Source organism: Perissodus microlepis, chromosome 7, assembly GCF_051167445.1.
Source record: "Perissodus microlepis isolate ML-2025 ecotype Zambia chromosome 7, ASM5116744v1, whole genome shotgun sequence".
NCBI classification, from domain to species: domain Eukaryota; kingdom Metazoa; phylum Chordata; class Actinopteri; order Cichliformes; family Cichlidae; genus Perissodus; species Perissodus microlepis.
Window position 1 is genome coordinate 21,375,922 of NC_140467.1, and position 23,357 is coordinate 21,399,278.

Genomic DNA, 23,357 nt, shown 5'->3' on the forward strand with positions numbered 1-23,357 from the left:
CTCACTTACCCTTTCCTATGTTAATTTATATTGGAATATAAAACCTAGACAATACCAAGAACTAGAGAGTTTGGAATATTGGTGGCACTTGGTTTAAAGTATGTAAATATGTGTTTGTTTGCCAGAGGAATTATATCGTATCTCCCACAGCTCAGAGGATGGGATCTGTGTGCCACGTTACTCACTACCTTCCTCCTAGTTCCATCTTTAAAAACTTGGGTGTGGGTTTGCCAATTGATTTTCTTGGCATTGGCAAGAAAGTTTATCCTTAGATCTACACTTCAGGTAAATACCAGGAAGAGAGGTGAAGGGGTAAAATAGTGTTAAAGATATTTTTTTACACCTCACCTCAACTCAAACTCAGGGCAATAAGTCTTCTAGGAAGACAAACTTTCTGTGAGCATCTCTTGAGTGTATTTCCAGACAAGCACACCTGGGAGTCTAGAATGGTTTTCCATGTTTCAACATGTTGGCAGTAAGTCAGACTGTCTCTGTTTTTACACCTTGGCCTTTGCCGATGACTAATGTAGTTCTATTTTGCCCTCCATGTTGAATCACGGTCATTTGCAGGTTAAATATTAATTATTCAATATTTTTTCTATTCTGACACAATCTGAAGTTTGAATTGGCCAGCCTTTTTTTTGCTAAGCAGTTTCAAGTTACTCTGTAACTTCTCAAAACTTTATGGCTGGTCAGATATCCATATTTGCCAAATACTATTTGTGTGCAGGTTTCATGTTGACAGTCTAGGGTAATTCTCATTTGGCTTGCACATAGAGGTAAGGACTTATCTGGTGTCTAGATACACACTGTAACTCAATGCTGATGCTGGGCATGGAATTACTGCCAGCCACCAGCTGAAACTGTGCTTTGCTTTCCTGTACTGCCACTTTGTTCAGTTAGAAACAAGCATGAACAGACTGCATATGTAGTATACACGCACATGGTCCTTCATTCATGCACTTAAGAAATTAGCTTTTCCTTTCTTAGTTATTTATTGCTCATGGTTGAATGATAATATAATTTAATTTATTTATTTTTTATTTTATTTTGCTTGTGCTACATTTCAGCTCATTTCTGTATCGGATCAGCATGCCAAATTAAATTTTGAAGGGAAGGGCAAGTCCTACAGTCATTCCACAAATGAAAGTGTGAATAGTTGCTCTCAGCAGCTGGACAAAAAAGAAAAAAAAAAAATATGTGAGGGTTGCATCAATTGTGAAATTCTGGGCCAATACCACTCCAGTTGGACACTTAACACTCTCCTGGCTACTCTGTCAGAACTATCAAAATGCAGATCAGATTATTAGAAATGGCTAAACATATACAAATGTTAGGGATTTTTTTTGTTTTATTTTTTCCTGAGCCTTTTCACACTCTTTATGTTTGTCACTAAACATCTTTCAAATGCTAATATCTGTGGCACTTTGCTGCACAAAAACACGATGCCAGATTAGTATACGGAGTATGGCAAATGTTAGCAGTGCTAGCACAATCTGTTCTCTTTTCTGGTAGGTTAGCATCTGTTCAGGATGTGGTTATGTCATTTTAATGTGACACGGCCTCTAGACAGCTGACATACTTTTCTAAGTGCTGTAAGGCCGCACTATTCTGCAGAGGGTTTTGTCTGTCTTACTCTAAACATCACAATGGTGCAACAGGGGGCTGTCATTTGTTGCATATATCACACCTCAACTACACCACCTGGTTATATGTTAACCAGCGGTATCCCATTGGTGCTGGCTTTTATCACTGCATAACTTGGTAACCAGTTATTTCATCTGTCAACACTACACATCACATTTGTCGTTGACATGCTATGGTTTCTAATTGTCAGATCCATGCTAGTCTTTTTCTGTCTGTCCACCCTTGAGAATGAATTGTTCTAAAAGTGTTTCAGCATTTCACATGTTCATTGAACATTCAACCAGTGTGAAATCAATGTGGTACAGCACATAAATATGGGTCATCTTATTTGCCATTTGCCTGAATGCTAATATTAGTCAGCTAGGCCAGAAGTAGTCGGTACTGTTTATCAAGTTTATTTTTATCCTAAAAAAAAAAAAAAAAATTAGTAAATGTAAGTAAATGTTTGATTGTGACTCAAGGCAGACTTTCAAGTACTCTTTTCCTGAAGGCATTCGTCAACATCACCTAAACTACAAATTGTGACAGCGGAAAGGTGTGGATGTTGGAGGTAAAGCTGCTTTTTGACCGTCTGACAAGAACTTAGTTGAAGTGCTCTGATACATTTAGGCCATGTGTCTCGCATGCCTTAGATGGCTGCTCATCTTCAGAAATAACTCTGGTCAGTCACTGTCTTAATGTTGGTAAAACGTGGATAGATTCAAACCCTTAGGTCACAGTTGTCGAACTCCAGGCCTCGAGGGCCGGTGTCCTGCAGGTTTTAGATGCGTCCTTGATCCATCGCACCTGATTTAAATGGCTAAATTACCTTCTCAACATGTCTTGAAGTTCTCCAGAGGCCTGGTAATGAGCTAATCATTTGTTTCAGGTGTGCTGATCCAGGGTGAGATCTAAAACTTGCAGGACACCGGCCCTCGAGGCCTGGAGTTCGACACCCCTGCCTTAGGTGTTCTCTTTAAACAATTGCTGAGGAAGATATTACTGAAATTTTATGTCTTTCAGTGTTATTTAGTATGCCTGTGTTGTATAACTGTTGTATATAACCCCAGGAAAAACGACAGATAATTTTACATCTATGTCATTTTGATTAAGCAGGAGTCTTGTGTTTTATAATTGATGTGTCTCAGTCTGAAGCGGAATGTGGCCAACTAACTGATGCGTGACATCAAGGACAAACAAGCCTGTCTCCCCGAACTGAATCGAGCCAATAGGGACATTTTTCAGGATGGTTATATGGTTATATTTTCTACCTTTTCCAAACCTCTCAGCAGGTTTGGAAAGTTATGAGAAATAATTTGTGACAACTTTCAGTCTTTTTGTCTGTTAGCTGGAAGAAGTTCTCACCAAAGTTGGGTTTCAGAAAAAAACACATTCATGTAATTTTTCAGCCTTTGTGCACCAAAATAAAGATCTGTCCTGCAAGTCTGTAAAGTGGTAAGCTTGACAACAGTTAGTAGTGCCTTTCTGAGAGTGTTTGAGTGTTACCTGTGACCACATTTGTGACTTTATGATAGTTAGGCTATGTTGGCACCCCTCAAGCACAGGCAGACATCGCAGTAGCCCTTGTTTTTGAATGCAGTACTTTTTCTGTTCTTTGGCTTAGTTGGTCAATCCTTAACTATATCTTGTCATGAGTACATGTAAACAAATTGCCAGAAATAAAATAACATTACAAAGATGTCTTTTATCTTTTATTAAAAACACACACAATAAGAGGGATGAGAGAATGAGAAGGGCGTTGACTGAGAGGGAAAGCCAAAGAAAGCTCCCGAATTACGAATGGCTGATGAAGAGAGTAAAAGTGTAGGTGGGAAAATAACAACTGAACCAGTAGAAAAGAAAAAAGACTGCTTCTTTCAACTGCAGTGGTTAATGCAGTACTTGTGATTGCATTGTGATGAAAAGGGAATGCTTTGTGTGTTGTAGAAAACTCTCTAAACTAGAGACACATTACAATGAAACAAAGTATTGGATAACAGAGAATGTTGCTGTTAGAATTTCTCCGTCCATGAGTGTGCTAGGGAATGAGCAGGAAGGTTCTTTCAGACAGAGACACTAAATTGTAGTGCAGCATCTATGGTTATGCCATTCAGGTGGACTTCGAAGAAGTCATTATTCATGGTGTTCATGTACACAGCAGAGTATAATCCCAAATTCAGCAGAAGCTGGCTGTCATCTTGCTTGTACTTTGACTTTTCCTCTCTTTGAAAGCAACAGTGAAGGTCAGCAGTTTCAAAGGGAGTGGTCCACATAAGCTACTTAAGTGGCTAACACCGCAGATCACAACATTCTCTGTGGATACCATTGCTCCCCTGTACTATTGGATATATATCACTTTTCTAGTCACCAGTTAGCCTAAAATGACTGTCCTGGAATATGTGTGAGGAAGTCAGTTGCCAGAAAAATCCCATATGGGCACTTGAAAAACATAGAAATTATGCTCTGAAAAGTCTGACCTGATGAAGGTATTTGAACTTCTCGCTGTGAGACAACGCTGGTAACCAATGTTGTTGAAAATCTCCTTTTGAAGCTGGAGAAAACTCGACTTATCCCAGCTCCTTTTCAGCTGGCAAAAACAAACATGCCTTTCTTTTCTTTTTTTGTTCTTAAGACATTACCTATATTGTCAGCCATTGTTTATGGCGAAGGGTCATGGGATCCATGACCTTTTAATATTAAAGTTTTTTTCATTTTTATCTAGTATCCACTCACCATCAATGCATACATCATTCAAAACTAGGTTATGCAAATAAAGCTAGCATGCAAGGTTGAATAATACCATGCTGTACCAGAAGGAAAGGGTGTTTGACTAGTTTGTGTACTGGTGCGTTCATTGGAGAAATTTGGTAACACCAGTATACTTGTGGAAAATTTGGTCTTTAGTAAGAATCTGAGATGAAAGTAATTGTTCAAGACATGACTGACAGGTTTGATGTGACCAGTCCCACAGCATACTCTCTATGTCCCTTAAGGCCAGCCACCATGACGATCATAATCTGTTGTACTCTGACTGTAAAACCAGAAACACAATGTCATCACACATCACAGTAAACGGAGGCGGAGCATTAAAGATTAATCAGCTCGTGAAGCATACGAAGCCATTCCCATGACTCTGGACACCAGGATCTCTCAGTCTGGGTCTAACAAAATTGATCAACCAAAACAAAGACTGGCCTGTCTCACTGTACAGCCCGCTGTGTGTTTGTGTGTGTGACGTACTATGCCTATCAGCTCACACGACCTCATTGGATTATCTGCCCATGTTTGTTTTTGGTGCAGCAATCCTGCTCCAAACATAAACACTTCAAATATCCTCTACTGGTCTCATTCTTTGCTGGGTTTCTGAGGGTTACTTTGTTCCTTTCCTCGCATTTTCTTCCTTTTGCGATTTTGATCCTGTTTTTTGGGTTTATTTTGTTTTTTAGTTTCATTCTCTTTTTTTGTTTGATACCTTTCTCTCTCTCACTCTGTTTGTCCTGTATGTATTTATTGATTTTTTTTTTTTTTTTGTTTGCTGTTTAAATCTTTTTTCCCCCTTCGAACCGAGATTCCTTCATGTATGCGGAAAGTAAAACATATGAAAATGTGATCACTCAGTACTTTTCGGGTTACAGAATTGACCCTTATTTATTTATTTATTTAGTCAACCTTGATAATTATGTTTTGTTCAGACATACCATGTTGACAGATTTGCTACTATTCTCCAGTAGAGTAATGTGTAGATGATAATATTTAAGACAAAGTTTGACACCAAAAAAACTGCAGGGCAGAAACCCACTCTACTTCATCCCTGCAGGGATTTTTGGTCCCAAATTTTGGCCTTGGGTCCTCTACCCGAGACCTGGGAGTTTGATGGTCCTGCACAGTATCTTTACAGAGGTCTCAGAGGTTGTTCCTGGGATCTGTTGGAGGCACTTGCCTATCTTGGGAGTCACTGCACCGAGTGCTCCGATTACCACTGGGAGCACTGTTGCCTTCCCCCTCCACATCTTCTCGAGCTCTTCTCTAAGCCCTTCATACTTCTCCAACTTCTCGTGTTCCTTCTTCCTGATGTTGGTGTCATTCGGTATCGCTTCGCTCTATCACTACAGCCATCTTCCTCTGTTTGTAACCATCACCAATTTTCCGTCTGTATCTGGAAGTCCCACAGGATCTTAGCTGGGTCATTTTGGACCACCTTAGGGGGCGTATCCCATTTTGACCTCAGTCCTTCCAGGCCATATTCAGCACAGATGTCTCTGTATACTATGCCGGCCACTTGCATTCCATGTATGTCCTGCCAGCTAGCATCTTGCACCTTGCTGTTATGTGCAGGATTCTCTCAGGGGCAACTTTACACAGCCTGCACCTGGGGTCTTGCCGTGTGTGGTAGTAGCTTGTTCCTGTATTGCCATGATTAGTGCCTCTGTGCTGTCTTTCAGTCCAGCTTTGTCCAGCCACTGGTAGGATTTCTGGATGTCAGCTACCTCCTCTATCTGCCGGTGGTACATACCGTGCAGGGGCCTGTCCTTCCATGATGGTTCCTCCCCTTGCTCCTCTTCTTTCTTGGGTTTCTGCTGCCTGTATTCACTAAGCACATGGTCAGTTGTGACAATCTTCCTGATGTACTCCTGGATGTTTGTAGTCTCATCCTAGACAATGATTGTGATACTCACAAGTCCCCAACCCCTCTCTCCTTCCACTTAGTGTACAGCCTCAGGGTGCTGGATTTGGGGTGGAAACCCTCTGTGCATGGTCAGGAGCTTCCTTGTCTTGATGTCAGTGGTTTCCATCTCCTCCTTTGGCCAGCCTATTATCCCAGCAGCATACCTGATCACCGGCAGGGTGTAGGTGTTGGTGATCTTGTTCTTACCATTCAGCTGACTCCTCAGGACTTGCCTGACCCACTGCAGGTACTTGGTGGTTGCAGCTTGTCTAGCGGCCTCTTAGTGGTTCTCATTTGCATGTGGGATCCCCAGGTACTTGTAGCTGTCCTCAATGTTTGCAATGTTGCCTTCCGGTAGTGCAATCCAGTCAGTTCTGACTACGTTCCATCTCTTTGTTACCGTATGTTTGTTTGTTTGTTATTATTTTTGTTCATTTATATGTTCATTAATTTTTTTAATTTGCATTGTTTAATTATTCAGTCATTACACAAGTCTTGTGTGATGACTTCCATAAAACCCACAAGACTTGATCCAGGAGCAGCTCAAGAAAATCTGAAAAAAAAAAAAAAATTCCCATAAAAGGAATTGTGTGGGTTAAATTAGCAGGACATTACAAGCTGTAAAGAAAAAAGAAAAAAAAAGCTAATTGTCCAGTTTTATTGTCATCAAAACATAGAAGCTCAGCTCCATACTCCCCACCAAGCTCCTCAAAAAACTGGATTCAGAATTCCTCAGAAGTCTCTGAGGGGAGAACCAAACTCTTATTATGGTATTTAAGATATTTCTTTCATCCCTTTTCTTCCTTTCCCTTCCCACAGTCCTCAGACTTCTTTGGGAATGATGTCAGAGTCACAGATTTCCAACGCATGACTGAGCACTTTATTTAGACCGCCTAGAGCCTAGCACCGGAAGGGGCAGGACCCTTTCACTTCTCATTTCCTGTACCACAGGAAGTGCATTCCTCAGCTGCTGGCAGTCGAACCACAGTTAAGAGCACAGTGTAACTGTGAGTTCCCGGCACTGGGCCAGCCTCCAGGAATCTTGGAGTAACTCCCAGTGGGCTGTCTCAGGATTTGGGCTGTGAGTGACAGAGCTGGATCAAGACAAATTTAGAACTCTCACTTCTTAAAATAATTTTGAGATTAAAAAAGAAAAAAAATTGTGTGTAAGAAATATCCAGTTCAGCTGTTGTCATGTTTATTTTGACTTGAATCAAACTACTGCTTGACCATAGATTAAGAGGCAGCAGCATAAAATAGCTGGGAAACTATATAGGTGTCAAGCTTTTGCCATTGCTGACATGTTCATTCCCTGTAGGATTCATAGCTCTGAGCTGTCTTTAATCAAACTGCCCTTTCAATAGTCCACCACCAACAATCAACACAAATTACCGTGAAGACCTTTAGCATTGCTAAACCTTAGCACCTTTACACTGATATATGGAGATTTTAATTGAACGTACTAAAAGCGAATGCCACTGAAGCCATACCCCCGCTGCTTTATTTGTGCCCTGCTTGTGTTTTGAAATATGTAGGTAGGTTATTCATGTTTTATTCTAGTTCTCTGACTCTGTATCTACATGTTTGACTGTGCTCCTGTAGGAGAAGGGAAAAGGAAACGCTCTGGTAAAGAATGACGCCCTGGAAGAACAGGATGCACAGAACCTGGAGATCGTTGCCTTCTGTGAAGACATAGCATCGTAAGAACCCTCTGCTTGCCATTGCCTTTTTTATATGCTTAAATATAAACATGAAACAATTTATTAAACCGCTCACAAAGTCACGTTTCACATACCACAGGATCTTCACAAGTTGGAGCCATTAGTTCTACTGATAAGTTAAAACAGTGTAAATGATGGATGTAGGGAAATGTATGGATGTAGGGAGATGTTACTCGTTTGCAGTCTCAGTTCTTCGCCATATTGGTTTTCAGAGCAGAAGAATCACCATCTTTGGATGAAAGAGTGGAGTCACAAGTCAATAGTTAAGTTTAAGGGGAGTCCTTGTAGGCTACTGCTACCTTTGTCGAGACACCTGTACGTTGAAGGATCCATTCACCCTCCTCAGAGTTTTTATAAAGGAAACAATCCACAGTGGCCAAGGCTTCTTTTTTTTTGTTCCAGGCTATAAATAAACATTTTTAGTTAGGCATGTGGGATTCTGTCAATTTTAAGATAGTTTTAAGTGACATTTACACTAACTGCAGTTTTTTGCACTTGGATGTTGGTTTCATTTTTTTGATCCAAAGGCTGCCCCTTTAGTGCGGCCTGTAGGCAGTGAAGCACACAGCCACAGAAATTACTTTTAGTTGGTTGTGACTGCCTAAAAAGATGCTTTTACCAAATATAGAATTTCATGCATGCATTTGCTTAATTGCATGGTTTCAATTCTCTTCATTGCTTGAGGCTGTACAGAATTTCTCACTCCGGTAGTTATTTTGGGTGGAGTAAAGATGACGCTCTGCTTGGAGAATCCATTTTCATTGTGTTAATAAAGTCAACACCCACTGTCGTTTGCCCAATGACTTCCCTGCATGTTTGTGGGTCAACAAATGGTTTGCATGGATTCTGTTGAGAGAACATGGTGGGGGGGTGGGGGGGGCATTTTCATAACATTGTCGGTCAACATCAGACACTTACAGATGACTAATTTGAGGCCTTATGGAAGCTTCTTGGGACTGGAGAGTAATTGGTTTTCAGTGATTTTATAGGATCTTTTCCATGTGTGTAATCATAATGTGCTATTCAGATTTGCTCTCCTTTCTCCCCTCCATCCATTTTTCCTGTTACGCTGCCCATCCTGCATTTAGTAGTCTCATCCAAGCCAGCTGATTCATATGCTTGGCTTGCCTTGGCTTCCCCTAATGTATTTTCACTGGCCAAGTAGACCAAAATATGAACAGCAGAAAGTGCTGTACGTTTGTATTCTGATTTTTTTTTTCTTTATTAACATTTTTGTTCTCCCCCTACCAGCCTACGTTCCAAATTCTCTCATGATGACATTGCAACCAACCCTGGCTTCGTCCTTAGCCCTGTCATTACCCAGAGAAATGGTGGTGGTGATAATAGCTGTTCTGTCAAGGTTTCTATCGAAATCTCTGATTCTCAGCAGCCTGTAACCTTCACCTGTGACGGTAAGCATCTGAACAGAAATTGTCTGTTGTATGAGCCGTGTTTCAATCAGTTCTTTACAGGATGAAAGGACAGAATATGTGCTTGATACGTCACGTGATACAAATGCCACTATGAAGGAACCAAAGAGGTGTCAAGTTTGTTTTAGCTTATTTGCTGGATGCACCCCTATTTGATCTCAAACTGTTCTAAAATTGTTGCATAATAACCTGTTAAGAAGCCCAAAGAGTTTGCTGTTGGTGCAAAAGAACAAAAACAAAAAAACTACTGTCATAAATCCAATTTATACACTCGCACATCTCCTTACTGCAGGGGGTCCATAGGCAATGTCTTTGTTAGTCAGAAAGCTGAAAAACTGATGATGATTCTGTGAACCTGTGGTTCAGACTCTTCAGACAATCGCTTGATCCATTCTTAGCGACTTTCAAAACAGTGCTTCCTGGTGCAAAATGCCAAATTCCTGTACGGATGGGACACCACGTGAATCGGCTAAAAAGGAAACTTGTGCCTCTTTGCCTTTAAGAGCGAGCAGCTCCAATTTCAGATAAGAGAGCTCTGAAGGAGGAAACAACATTCACAGTTGCCAAACTCTTCGCACACACATTTTTCTTTTCATTTTTTTTCTGTCGTGGGAATTATATTATGTTCCTTTTCCACACAGATAAAAGTTTGTGCCCTCACCATTCAGTAGCCATGTTGGGCAAAAGGAAGTGGAGTTAGTTTTTGTTGTGTTTTTTTCCCTCCTCAAGGTCCTATTAAGGATTTTGGTTTAGTTCCCTGTTTATTTGGGGAGCTGTAATTGGCTAACCCCTCCTTATTCACATACAAATCTACAACCACTCTGACTGACATGTCTTTAAGGATCTGAAGCCAAACACACTGGAGGCTGTCAGGCAGTCCACTGCGCTCTTTTGTTGGACATGTTATTCCAACTGCGTGACCAAGTTCACCACTGTCTGGGTCCTTGAGGATCAGTGTGTCTGTGTGTGAGTGTATATCTAGATTATTTTGCATCTTACTGTCTGTGTCCATACCCGAAAAAAAAAACATGATGCTTGTTTCGTTTTAACACCAAACGTATTTTCTTAGACATAGACGTTCTCAGGCCTTAGTGTGTACATATATATTACTTATGACCTAGAACTTATGACATAGGCACCACTCTGAAAAGCCCAGTTCAAAATCAAAAAACCTATGAGAAATGTATTTAATACTTTTTTGCTTTTTGTAGGTTCCTGCTTCTTATCATAGTTTACATTGTCTTCCCAGTCACTTTCTAAATAGGGTTCTTTTGTCCATGAGTGATGTCTTTTTCATTAGTTCAACTCAAAGCTAACCCTAAATCTTTCTCAGTGTTGCTCTTCATTCACCCACTTTTTGGTCTTGTCCTTTTTTCAGAAACTACAAATTAAAAATGCCACATGAGAAATTTTTCCCATCTACTCTGCACCTTCTTGTCTCCATCTTTTTCAGTTTTTTCTTTTCTTCACACGTTCTATTTGATCTTCATCTTCTCTTATTTATCACCCAGTAGCTCATCTTCTTTTATCTGTTGTGGAAGCCTCAAAATTTTGTGACTTTGTTAGTGGTGCATCCACTTGCAGCTGATTTTCTTATTATAAATGAAAGTGTATTTTATTAAAAACAATGTTTGTGCCCTTCTGAAATCTTTGACTGTGCTCATATTGTAGAGAACAGACCGACAGAGAAATAACTGATTGTTGTAAAGTTTGGCTGTGAACTGCTGCTGCCTTCTCAGGGATTCCTTACATACTGTGGCTGAAGAGGGAAGATAGAAGAGAGTGAGAAGGGGAGGAAGCAATACATTTAAGAATTACAAAAGAGGATGGAGCAAAAAATGTGACAAGCTAAAGGGAGTAAAGAGATGATTTATAAAGGAGAGAAACCAAAGAATGATATTTATGAAGAAACTCTGTGCCAAAGGTACAGACTTCGCGTAAGAGAATGAGAATTGCTTGAAGTGAGAAGTAAATGTGTAGAGAATGACAGAAGTGAAATTCTAAGAGACCCGGGTTGTCGTCTGCTGCTGGGAGGGTGTTGGAGAGACGACAACACCATGTTTCTTAAATCTTTCACCTACAAAAAAAAACCTCTGTCAGAAAGAACTTTTAATAGGTAACGTCTAACTAAACTAAAATGCAGAAATCAAACTGGCTGTGGCTGGAATGGGAATTGGCACCTAGAAGTCTAAGCCCATAGTACTCAACCGGAAAAGGGTGGAGTACCCACTTGGAGAATAAGTTGCCAAGTGTAGTTTAAGTATCTCAGGGTCTTGTTCAAGAGGAAGGGAAGAAGGAGCAAGAGATTTACAGATCGATTGGTGCAGCATCTGCAGTAATGAGTGCGATGTACCGGTCTGCTGTGGTGAATTGATGCTATAGATGTACTCTTCAATCTGCATTCCCACCCTCACTTTTGGCCACGGCCCGTGGATAGTGACTGAAAGAATAAGAGCGTGGATACAAGCAACGGAAACTGGTTTCCTCTGAAAGCTGTCAGGGCTCTCCAGTTGAGGTTGTTTGGCCCTCTGCCTAGGATGCCTCCTAGGTCAGGTGTGTTAGGCATGTCCCACTGAAATGAGGCCCTGGGTTAGACCCAGGACACACTGGTGACATTACATTTCTCAGCTGGCTTGAGAATGCCATGGTGTTCGCCCCATAATAGCTACAGGAGGTGGCTGTGGAGATGGGCAGTCTGGAGGTCTTCTTAGGCTGCTGCCCCCATGGGACGGATGGATGGCCTGAAATTCTTAGTATCATAGAATCGCTAATACAGTATGCTTTAATTATCAACCTTAAACTCTTCCACTTTCTGTTATGTTTTAGCATGGTACTTTTCTTCTTATTGTGGTTTTCCCTTTGCCGTTGTGGGCCTCTTTTTCTTTTTCTTCTTCTTCTTTTTTTCCCCCTCTTTGATTCTCTCTGACAATTGGACTTGTTACAAAAATATAAATCTCTATTTCCTCTCTTCACACCTTTCCGATCTTTGCCTTGTAGATTTAACAAGTGTAGAGTGACTTCTGAGCCTCTTACTTGGATTCTACATAAAAGGGATTTGACATGCACTGTAACAAAAAGTAACTTTTGTTGGTCTCACTTTGTTTTCAGTTCTGTGTGCGTGCGTGCACGTGCACTAAATCAACCATTAATATTTTTGTTCAAGTGTGACTCCACCAACACCATTCCCCAGTCATGTGTGAAATGGTTAACAGTATGTGATTTCGGAATGTTCTCCTCTTGTAACTGGTGCCCTCAAATATGCCCGCTGGCAATTCCATTACCAGTTCAGAATACTTCCAAAAGGAGAGGTATAGTCTGTGTAATTGCATTGTTATAAAATGCTCTTGTAGCACATATATGACCACCATTGCCACACAGGCATTACAGTGCTTGCTTAAGCAGCAAGAAAAGCCTCACCATTCCTCCAAAGGGTGGAGGGTGGTGTGTTATTGCTTTAGGCAGGGGTGGTCCAGCTCTGTGTGTGTCAATATGAACTTCTTTTAAGTAACCTGAGCATGTGTGCTTAGTCCAACGTCTAGATGTTTCTGTGTGTGAAGAGTCTGTGTCTGTCTTTTTATCTGTCAGCCTGTGTTTATGTATATTCAGTGTGCTTAAAAACTCAGTTGAAGAAGGTAAACAGCAGAATAATCTGCTGTGTGTCAAGTTACGCTCTCCACCTAAGCTTCGCTTGGCCTGATACATCAGGTATCGTAGGACACGCAAATGCCTAGAATCCCCCTTACTTAATATCATTTCACAGCGTTCTGCGGTAATGCCTTTGATTCGAGAACTGGTTTGATTTGAAATATGAAACACGAGCTGTTCAGAACCCGGGAGGATGTGTTTTGTGGTTAGAAAGGAATTTTGATCACTATAAGATTTAGAGTTCAGTTCCCACACCTGCAAAAACAGCTTTTTAACAGCCTCAGAAACTTATTGTGGTCAAGTCTCACAAAAAAAGCAACATTGGAACTGGCTATTTACCTTTTAATCTTTCTAATTCAAATTAGTCTTTTTTTTGTTTGTCAGGTATTTAGTATGTTGTGGTAAATTGTTTTGAGAATGCTCCAAATGTATTTTTTAATGCTAACCCAGTAGGTCGTGTGCTCAGCTTTGTTCCATAATTACCTTTTCCTCTCCATCTGTTGATCTTTCCATCTTTTGCCTCTGCTCCACGTTTACCTCTCTTTCATGATTACCTTCTTCTCTTTTCTTCATTATTGTCTCTGGATAATTCTCATACCTTTTTTTTCTCCTTAAGTGAGTTCTCCAGTGGAGCTGTTGATCAGTCAGACTCTGTGCTGGGTCCATGATGACTTGGACAAGGTAGACTTCTCCAGCTACTTGCTCAAAGTCTGTGGCCGGGAGGAGGTGCTACAAAAGTGAGTATTTCTAATACACTGGCATGTGAGAAGCCACTTCTCCCAGGAGTTTCTAATAAGTTTATTTTCTCATCCATTTTTTTACTCTCTTTCTCAGTTTCTCTCTTTCATCTCTTTGTCTGTGAGTCTCCTATCTTGGCAACGTGTTTAATCTGTCATCATCAGTTGCTGGCTAAATTAATGCTGTGTTTGTTGCACGACCGTTTGCTGGAATAAAGCTTAATAATCTTGCACTGGCTACACTCAGAACTACAATACCATTTACTGTAAAATCATTATGTATGTAACCATCACTTTATACTTTTAAACATATGTTGTTTAAGTGCTTGTATTTTTATTATGGATTACATCTTTGAATTATTGGAATTTATAGTAAGCTAGCAAGGAAAACTTTTACTGTATTAGAAAAAATATGAGTCTGGTATCAACATGTGTTTTAAGACCTTTAAGGAGAACGGTAACTTGTTTTGACCAGCACCATATCCCACTTGATAATATGATCCTACAGAGTTTACCAAAAATACAGTTTTCAGAGTTTTCATCAAAAATGGATAAAAATATGTGAGGTACCAGTGCTTGTTTTTGTCACACAGACACAGTTTTGTTATTGAAACAGAGATTTGGATTCTTTAAATATAAAAGGAATCTTTTTTTTTTTTCCCCCTTTAGAATCTGACACTGCGAGTATAAAAATACTGATTTATTTATTTTGTTTTTAACAGAGCATACAAATGTTTTTTAGCCCTGAACATTAAATATGTCTATCTTCTGTAGTTAGGAAGTTATCATGGTTAAAAAATGCTGGAAAAAATAAGTGCAAAATTTCATCCCACCTCTGGGATGAAATTTTTCTTCGAGGGTCTGTAACTCTGTCACTGGCATTGATTGATTTTGTTTTCATTGAATGGCCCATTTGCTAAAAATAGGCACAAATATAAGCAAATATTATTTTGTCTTTTAGAGAAATGTATACACCATCAGTGGGTTAACCCCTTTCTGTTAAAACCTTCCTTTAAAATGTTTTCAACAACTGCTCTATAATATTAACATATAATTGTTTGTTTTTTCTTTTCTTTTTTGATTTAAACCCTTTTTATCTGTCACTACGTGCCACAGTAAACACAGCCTGGGCAGCCATGAGTACGTTCAGAACTGCAGGAAGTGGGAGAATGAGATCACATTACAACTGCTCTCTCACTCAACTATGAGAAGGGACTTGGCACGCACTGTGAGTTACTCTGTCATCCTATCATATGGGCTCCTTACCCACTCCTGAAAACCAACAACATGCAGCCTTCATATGGTAAAATCGTGTTTTGACTGATATACTTTTGGTTGATAGACTGTTGCTGTTTTCCTTCTTTTACTTAGGCAGAAGATGACAAGTCTACCATAGACTTAGAGAAGCACCTGGGCCTGGTGGAGAGGCCTTTTAAGGAGAATGTCACAAGGTCTGAGCATCCTACATTAGTTAGAAATGTCACAAACAACTTCAGAACAAGCAGACTTAGTATTCCATTTTCAGTTGATGATTAGTCCTATATTTTCACTCCTACTGTTATTTTACTTATTTTAAATCCTCTCTTGGCTCTTTCCAGAAAAGTTAGATGTGATTAAAAAATAATTGAAGCCAGCCTTAAAAAAAACCCCAGAAGAAACATAAACTCTACCTGATATTAATTTGGCTTTCTTTCAAAGTCTACTTCTCCTCTGGATGGCTTCTACTGCTGCTGCTATTTTTAGACTGCTCCCTGGGAGTCTCTTTCTCACCCCTTTTTTACTGTGCACTCTGCCATTCTGCACTCTGGTTCTCAAATGTATGCCAAGAGCAAATATACATTCATCAAATGGTGTTGAAAATTGAGTCCCCAGCTCTGAATGGAGCACTTTTCAGCAGCTTTCATTCAAAGAGAAGAAGGCAGCACTGTGTCGATATTGCCTATGTAATTTCCTGAGGTGTCTAAGGGAGAAGAACTATAGCACTTGTCAAACACGACTCATTGAAAACAAATATGATTTTTGTTTTGTTTTTTTCTTGTTTTTTTGCCACATAAGCACAGTTGTCCCGTCTTGCTCACCAGACTTGTATCCCTACTACTTCATCACGTTCCCCAAAATGGAAATTAAGTTGAAAGGTAATAGTTTTAAAACAATGGAGGGACACACAAGCAGAATGTTCACAGAGCGATCTAGAAATGGCAGCTGCACTAAAAGCAAAAGTCAGCAAGAAGATTGTCTGGATGGAGGGATTCGCCAAATTTAAATCACATGAGGTTCATCTGTTTTTGGAGGGGGATTTTTTGTGTCTTTTTCAATGTCTCTGATTCAAGAACTGTTTGATCACACCTAATATCTGTGTCTCTTCATGAAGACAAGGCCTGGCTGATTATTTGGAAGGCTATCACAATCAAGTCAACATCTGCCTACAGAATGAGGTACGTGGGATTAGAGAAAATATTGTTAAATGATTAGGATGGTAGTTTGTTTAAAAAAAAAAAAAAAATTCAAAGTTTAGTCTAATAAAAACTAATAGTGTCGTAAAATACCCCAAACATTGTTTTCAAATTCCCTGCCCGTTTTTGTGTCTGTTGAAATGCGTGTTAGTAAACCAGGTCATTCTTGGAAGGCAGTTTTCTAGAAAAATGTTTTTCAGCCATTGCTTGTTGTTGTGAGTTAATTGAATGCAGCCTGAATGGGGGAGTGAGACAATACAACCCTAAAACTGGCATGTTGCTGATGAGTGCTTCAAGATGTGTTTGAGCTACCTTCTCCAGAACGAAATAATGTTTACTAAATGATGCAATTTTAGCATGCAGAAGTTTGTTGCTGTACTAACCTGCTCTGTGTCTCTGTTTAGAGTACCCAGTATAAGACAGTGGATCGGCTGGTGCAGACTGTAAAGAACATGTGCTGTGCTTTAGATGAGGTGGAGACCCAAGCCATCACAGAGGCAGTCAAAAGACTAAGACACTCTGTCAATTTACCCAGGACACGCTCACCCATGGTTCGTTCTTCATATATACTTCACACACATGCTAGCTCATTCATACCATTGCTTAGTTTCATTTGCCTTTCTAAGACCAACATGGTTTCCTTTCTAGATGGGATTGACATCATCTGGCCAGTCATCAAATGGTAAGTTCTATAAATAATATACAGTGAGACTCAAACAGCTCAGCTCAAAGTTCTTTGTCACCCCTTACGATGAAACAGCTTTTGTTGAAAAGTGTTACAATTTTGGCAAATTATTTGCAGTCTAAGGAAAATGAAGTTAAAATCATGTACTGTGTTTGCTCTCCCATCTACAATACACTGCGACAGTGAGCTGTAGATGCATTGTTAATAACATATTGACCTAACATGGATCCACAGGTCTCACCAGTCCTGTGGAGGAAAGCATGGCGTTGCTAACACAGGCCATCTATGACCTGGCCAAGCTCTACCTGCGCTCCTTCTCCTCTCCATCCTCCTCCTTCCACTCCCCTCCATTGCCCCAGGTTACCGATGGAGACGCTGTGGAAGCGAGGAGAAGCAAAGAAGCTTCTGGCACCACAGACCACCTTCAGTTCACACTGTTTGCCTTGCACGGCATACCAGCCAACTGGGTCAGCAGGTAAGCAGTCAGTGGATGAATGCAGATCTGAATATAAACATACTGGGTGGGGTGATTATATTTATGCGGGACACCTATTAAATCTACATGTGTTGGGTGTTTGTAACAAACTAACTCCTGCTTGTTGATATAGTAGGTCACACTTTACAAAGTACAGATCTCTCATTTTCATCTGCATTTTCTTTGTTATAATCCAGTTGCTGGTCATTTGTGCATACAGCTGAAAACCACATGAAACCTGAAGTTGAAAGTTTGTTGCAACAAAACATTTTATTTTCTGCCAAACCTTATCAAGGCTGCTGTTTTGAACAACTTTATTCTTTCCTGTAGGATAATTAAAACTTTTAGGTAAGAACAAATGGATGAACAATCACCCACTTGCTTGGTATTATTAGTACCACCCACACTTCACCCAGTTTTACTTATGCAAGATAAGATCAAAGAAAGACAGAAGGTGGTGGAAAGCAGTTTGAAGTTATAATTGCTTCATTTTGCAGGCGCATGCAATGCTTACAAGAACAAAGAAGCGATAAAATCTCTTTTAGCAAATAGCAATATAAGATTCAACAAATGTGGTGTTATAGAGTAACAATTTGTTTAGCAGCTAGGAATGAGGAGCATATTTCATTGGTGCCAGAATAAGCAGTAGTCACTTAAACTGTACTGTCACAGAATGTCTTGTTTTCTTCTACTAAACAAATGGCACTGGTGTTGCTCCCCGTGTCTTATTTTTCCATGCCAGTGTCCAGTTTCAGTGCGTCTGGAACACAGTTGAACCGAATTTTCTGTTCCCAGCTCTGTCACGCATTGGTGAACAGCATCAGGGCATTTCTGACAAACCCCCTCCACGTTAGGATCTCTAAACATCTGAAAATAATTTGTATGCTCTTGTCAAAGAAAAAAGGAGCTGTAACCCTGACTGTAAGACGGGAAGAGTTTTTAATCTCTCATTTTGGATTGTTGCAGTGTGCCTTCAATAGTAATTTTCTGGTCATCCGTTTAGGCCTTTTATAAAGAGAGGGACTGTCTAATAACAGGCCTGTTTACTCTGGTTTGGCCTCTTCCAGCAGCTGTTTTAAGCCAGCACCAAACATTGCTGCAGTGACAGTTATTCCGAGGATCCTTCCAAAAATATTTATAGCAGAGGGACACAGTGATTCCAATATTTCTGGTCCCAGATTAGTGGCTAAGTATGTTTGTGTTGTGGTGTTATACCAGTGCTGCCTTACTGAAGCTGAGCGTTTGGCATTGTTGTTGCTAGCATGTCCTCCATCTGGAGTGTCAGTAGAAGCCAGCATATTGAGACACCACGGCTAGTGGTAGAGCTGCCAGCACAGATGGCTCTGAGCAGCAGATCAGGCTGATTGTAGTGAAAATACATTATCAGTTTGCTTTTATTTACATGTATATTTTATTTATTTAGTATACAACAGAATATGGTCTGCATCAGACTCAAGGTCATTACTGAAAACGCCAACTAGATTGTGCTGGAGACAGGACATGTGACATCCACTCGACACCTTCAATTTCAACCATTGCCGTTCAAATTTACATTCTCTCTGTTAGGTAGAAAAGACATGCTCTGGTGCACGTGTGGAAATCACTTTTTGAAAACAGATCTGTGTGAAAAATTAAATACTGGATGACTTTTTTTTTTTTTTTATGCATCAAAGATGCAGTATGTTGAAGATGCCGTTTATTTTTTTGCTGTTAGTTTATATCAAGAGAACGGAAGCCTTACTTAAATTAGAGTGTTGTATATAGTCACAGGCTCAGTCACAAAGGTGTGAGATGATTAGACCTTATCTCTGGTCTACTGGTGTGCAAGCATTGACAGCACTGTACTTGTCGATGGTTTTTTGGTTTTTGATAGTTTTTTCCAGATAGTTTTGCTCTATCCAAGCACAGGTACAACCGGCGCCAGTTTCAGGGCCTGGTATTTCATAGCTTGGCTTAATCATGGGTTTCTGGGACTCTTCGTTAGAATTAAGGCAGCAAGAATGTAATCATATATACCTGTTTTGTTTTGTTTTGTTTTGGGGTTTGTCCTTCTCCTCTTCTTTCTTCCCTGTCATAACAAACAATGTTTTCTAGAGCCTGATCTTAGCAAACCTCTGCTTGACACAAGTTGACACAGTGATAGTGGGTTGAATCTACGATATGAATATCACTGAGGTGCCTTTGAGAAAGTCTGGGAAAGGTTTTTAGTTTTTTTAGTTCTGTGTGAGCAGGTACTAAATATGTTCCTTGAATACATGCTCTTGTTGTAATTAAGGTAATCAGGCTGACTCGCATAACCTGTGATGGATGTTCATGGCTTAATAATAGCAGTATGTATATATGCACTACTGTCAGTATTTTTATCAGTAAACTTGTTGGAAGGTTCGAAGAAGTCGCCCCCCTGTCCCTACACACTTACATGTACCTTTGAAGAAGACAGCCTCATTTGTTCATATTTGTAAGGGTTTTTTTTAACTGTATACCTGTGATACAGTGCATTACTAAAAATAGGCAAACATTTTCAGTGTATTCTGGTCTTAAAAAAAGAAACAGATTAAATTAAGCTGCAACATAGCTTCACATAGGCTGAAATGATTTGTTATAGTTTTGTGTCTGCCTGTTTTCTTATAAAGCTATTTACAATTAAACAAACACACAAGTGAAGAGAAATATAAAATACAACTGCAACATTATCATCTGTCAGTATATGAGACTAATCAAGGTTTACACACTGTGAGGACACAACACAAGTAACATTTAAGTGTTGTCGTGAACAGTTTACCCATCTTCTGCATTTTGCTTGGGCCTTGTGCCTTCTTCCGCAGCCTGTTTGTGATGGATGGAAAGGGTTGCAGCCTCTCAGCGCAACCAAGTAATGCCGAGTGCCCCTCTGTTCCCATATGGACATATCTCAACTGTATTATTCTTAAATATACCTTTATTCTAGCAACATGCCATCAACAGACTACTAGAGTTCTACTAGATAGAACTCCGTGTTTTGCCCAATGTTTTCTGTGTTCAGTAGAACATGCAATTAGTTGTGGACAAATAACCACACATGTTTTCTGGGGTTGTTTCAGTTACGAGAAGTACTTCCTGGTGTGTTCCCTCACCCACAATGGCAAGAACTTGTTTAAACCAGTCCAGTCCAAGAGAGTGGGCACGTATAAGAGCTTCTTCTACCACATCAAATGGGATGAACTGTAAGTCTTTCCTTTTCAGTGTACTCAATTCACTTTCTTTCTCTGTTTTTTCAAACAATAATGTAATATTTGTATTGTCTGTCCATGCTGCTGACACTGCTTTTTGTCTGTCCAAGGATCAATTTCCCCATAGCAGTAGCTGTGCTCCCACTGGAGTCCATACTGAGCCTGGCTCTGTTTGGGGTGCTGAATCAGAATGCCAGTGGCTCCCCAGACTCAAACAAGCAAAGGAAAGCCCCAGAAGTGCTGGGCAAGGTCTCAATGCCACTCTTTGATTTCAGACGGTGAGGAAAGAAGAGCAGCCGGTAATGGCTGTACCTATGTTTTAATGTTTTTCACTTATTTTACCTAGTATGTTCATATTAGTTATCACACGTTCTGTATTATTACATGTTATTTTAATCACTAAAAGTAATCGATGAAAGTAAAGGAACTTTTACTTTTTTGAATCTCTAAAACAAAAAATATAAAAAAAAATTAGCAAGCCAGAAATTAACATTAAAGGATCATAAAACTTTATATTCTTGCCATTCTTCTTAGGATTGCTTGCTCTTGTTGTTTATTGCCGACTGTTTTTGCAGAGTGCTTGCGAGGGGCACCCGACTGTTGTGTCTGTGGACGTCTGCCCAGGGAGCGGCCGCTGCTGCCAGCTCTGCAGGCAGCCGCAAGAGGGTACCAACAGAAAGAATCGTACTGCAGGTTGGCAACAACATTAGTGCAGACTTCTTCCCAACTATCTTTTTTCTTTTCTTTTTAAGTTTCCATTTTTGATGTATTTTCTTTGTAGTGCAAATCATTACATCTTATTTATTTTATCTTTTTTTATCACAAATGTTCTTTGGAAACATGATTGCATATGATTGGTATTAGCACTGCTGTTCATGATGCTGAACTAAGTCATTTTACATCAAATACAAAGAACAGTGTGTTGGATTAACACATAGTACATCTGTAGTTGTTTACAACCAACTGGACACATTTTAAGTCAAACAGGATCATCACGTTTAGTAGAAAATCTGTTGCCGGCAATGACTGCCTAAAGTATTGGACCCCTAAACATCAACAGACACTTTGTAGCTTTCCTGGTGATTGCAGACATCTTCAGCTTTTGCTTGTTGAGAATATCTTTAAAAGACAAGTAGATACCGGTGTGCAAGTTCCTCTGCAGAAATATGTGAGGTTACTGTACACCTTGATTCAAAATTTCTTCCCGATTAAAAATTTAGTCCTATTAATAAACTGAGCCCTGCTCTGGTGTTTTTTTGTTACCTTCAGGTGAACTTCCCCAACTCACCAGTGGATGTTTTGTATGTTGGACCCAAAGAAGCCCCCAGCCCTGAGCCCCACACACTGGAGGAGCTGGACCCTGACCTCCGACGAAAACTGGAGAAAATTTGCAGCCGAGCTTCCAATTTTGGGTAGGAGATTATTCCCTGTGTTTTTCTAAAGTATAAGGGAAAGATTGTAATGCATAATTCAGAAGTATTTAACAGTTAATGTATCAGCATTTTGCGGTGTCAAATAAAAGCACTGATATCAGTTAAAACCACTAGAGAGCGAGTCTTGGAGTTACTCAGCCTGATGCACGTAACAGATGTTATTCAAGAGGCTCGAAGCAACTGCTGCATTTAATAACTTCTCAATTTTTGTAATTATTTTGTCTTCATATGTCCAAAATCCAACAAAACCCGATATTCTTTTTATTAATTTTTTTCCTTGTTTTTTTTTTTTCTTTTCATGCAAATGGATAAATGACTCTAAAGCTTATAAATAGGATGTGTAAGGCAGTCTTTGTAATAGAATTCACCTCATCAAATTTAATGTATACGCTTTCAAATTCTAATCGTTGCCCTTTTGATGCCAGTTTGGCTTGTACTAGACTTACAGCGCTTGGGGTTATGAGAGTTTAAAAAGATATGCACAGAAAGAGTATTTCTAGTTAAGTCTCCCATTAAGCCGGCAGCTTTTTGGCTTTCTTTCAGGCCACCCAAAATCCATTAGACTTAATAGATTTAAGAAGGGATTTTAAAAAGATGCTGCTGACTTTGCCAGCCACAGTTCCCAGTACATGCCTCTCTGTTGTCTGCTCCAGCGTGTCTGTGTTCATCCAGCTGCTACGGGCCCAGTTAAATGCTCTCTTATGCCTGCTGCCGGCCAAATCTCCTCTCCACGCTGCCAACATCCGCGAGACTCAACCAGCACTTTAACGCAGAGCTCTCTCTCACTGGGCTCTCACCGCCTGTTTGCTGTCCTGTCCATTCATTTCTGTAGCCTCTGTGGACACAGGGCTTGTGGAGCCACATCAGTGCTGATGTAGCGGGAGCTGTCTTTTTTGTGTGTGCAACACTCCTTTACTCCCTGAAGCAGGCAGTTTAATTGTTATTACTACTGGAAGGTCGGGGTCAGGTACAAGTTGGAGTTTTTTATTTGAGGGGTCGGGGGGGGGGGGAGTAATCTCCAGGATTTGGGTTTAAAGCAGAGCATCAAAAAGTGATTTAGTTGTCTTTCAGGGACTAGCAGTCGACCTTAGTGAAACATGCGACAGATATGTAACCATAAAAGGAGGAAGTTCTTCCAATTTGTGTTCAGTTTCCTGTTTAAACGTGCATTGCAACTATAGAGATTTTATTGCTCGCTTTGCATTATGTAGGATTCTGCTGAAAGGGCCCAGTCTCTGTTTTAAATATCACTTTTGAGTCTTTTTAATAATTTTGAG

The 23,357-nt window shown here is 40.0% G+C and overlaps 1 protein-coding gene across 2 annotated transcripts in view; it reads left to right on the forward strand.

Annotated features, from left to right (window-relative positions):
* Nucleotides 1–23,357, forward strand: part of pik3c2a (phosphatidylinositol-4-phosphate 3-kinase, catalytic subunit type 2 alpha) — a 44,526-nt gene that overhangs the window by 10,012 nt on the left and 11,157 nt on the right. For both annotated transcript variants that reach the window (XM_084934125.1, XM_084934126.1), the window contains exons 3-15: nucleotides 7,895–7,992; nucleotides 9,265–9,425; nucleotides 13,705–13,825; nucleotides 14,942–15,053; nucleotides 15,197–15,276; nucleotides 16,197–16,260; nucleotides 16,683–16,829; nucleotides 16,927–16,960; nucleotides 17,198–17,438; nucleotides 20,519–20,641; nucleotides 20,758–20,925; nucleotides 21,223–21,340; nucleotides 21,917–22,059. In XM_084934125.1, the coding sequence (XP_084790251.1) occupies nucleotides 7,895–7,992; nucleotides 9,265–9,425; nucleotides 13,705–13,825; nucleotides 14,942–15,053; nucleotides 15,197–15,276; nucleotides 16,197–16,260; nucleotides 16,683–16,829; nucleotides 16,927–16,960; nucleotides 17,198–17,438; nucleotides 20,519–20,641; nucleotides 20,758–20,925; nucleotides 21,223–21,340; nucleotides 21,917–22,059 (1,610 nt within the window). The remainder of the gene's footprint in view (nucleotides 1–7,894; nucleotides 7,993–9,264; nucleotides 9,426–13,704; nucleotides 13,826–14,941; nucleotides 15,054–15,196; nucleotides 15,277–16,196; nucleotides 16,261–16,682; nucleotides 16,830–16,926; nucleotides 16,961–17,197; nucleotides 17,439–20,518; nucleotides 20,642–20,757; nucleotides 20,926–21,222; nucleotides 21,341–21,916; nucleotides 22,060–23,357) is intronic.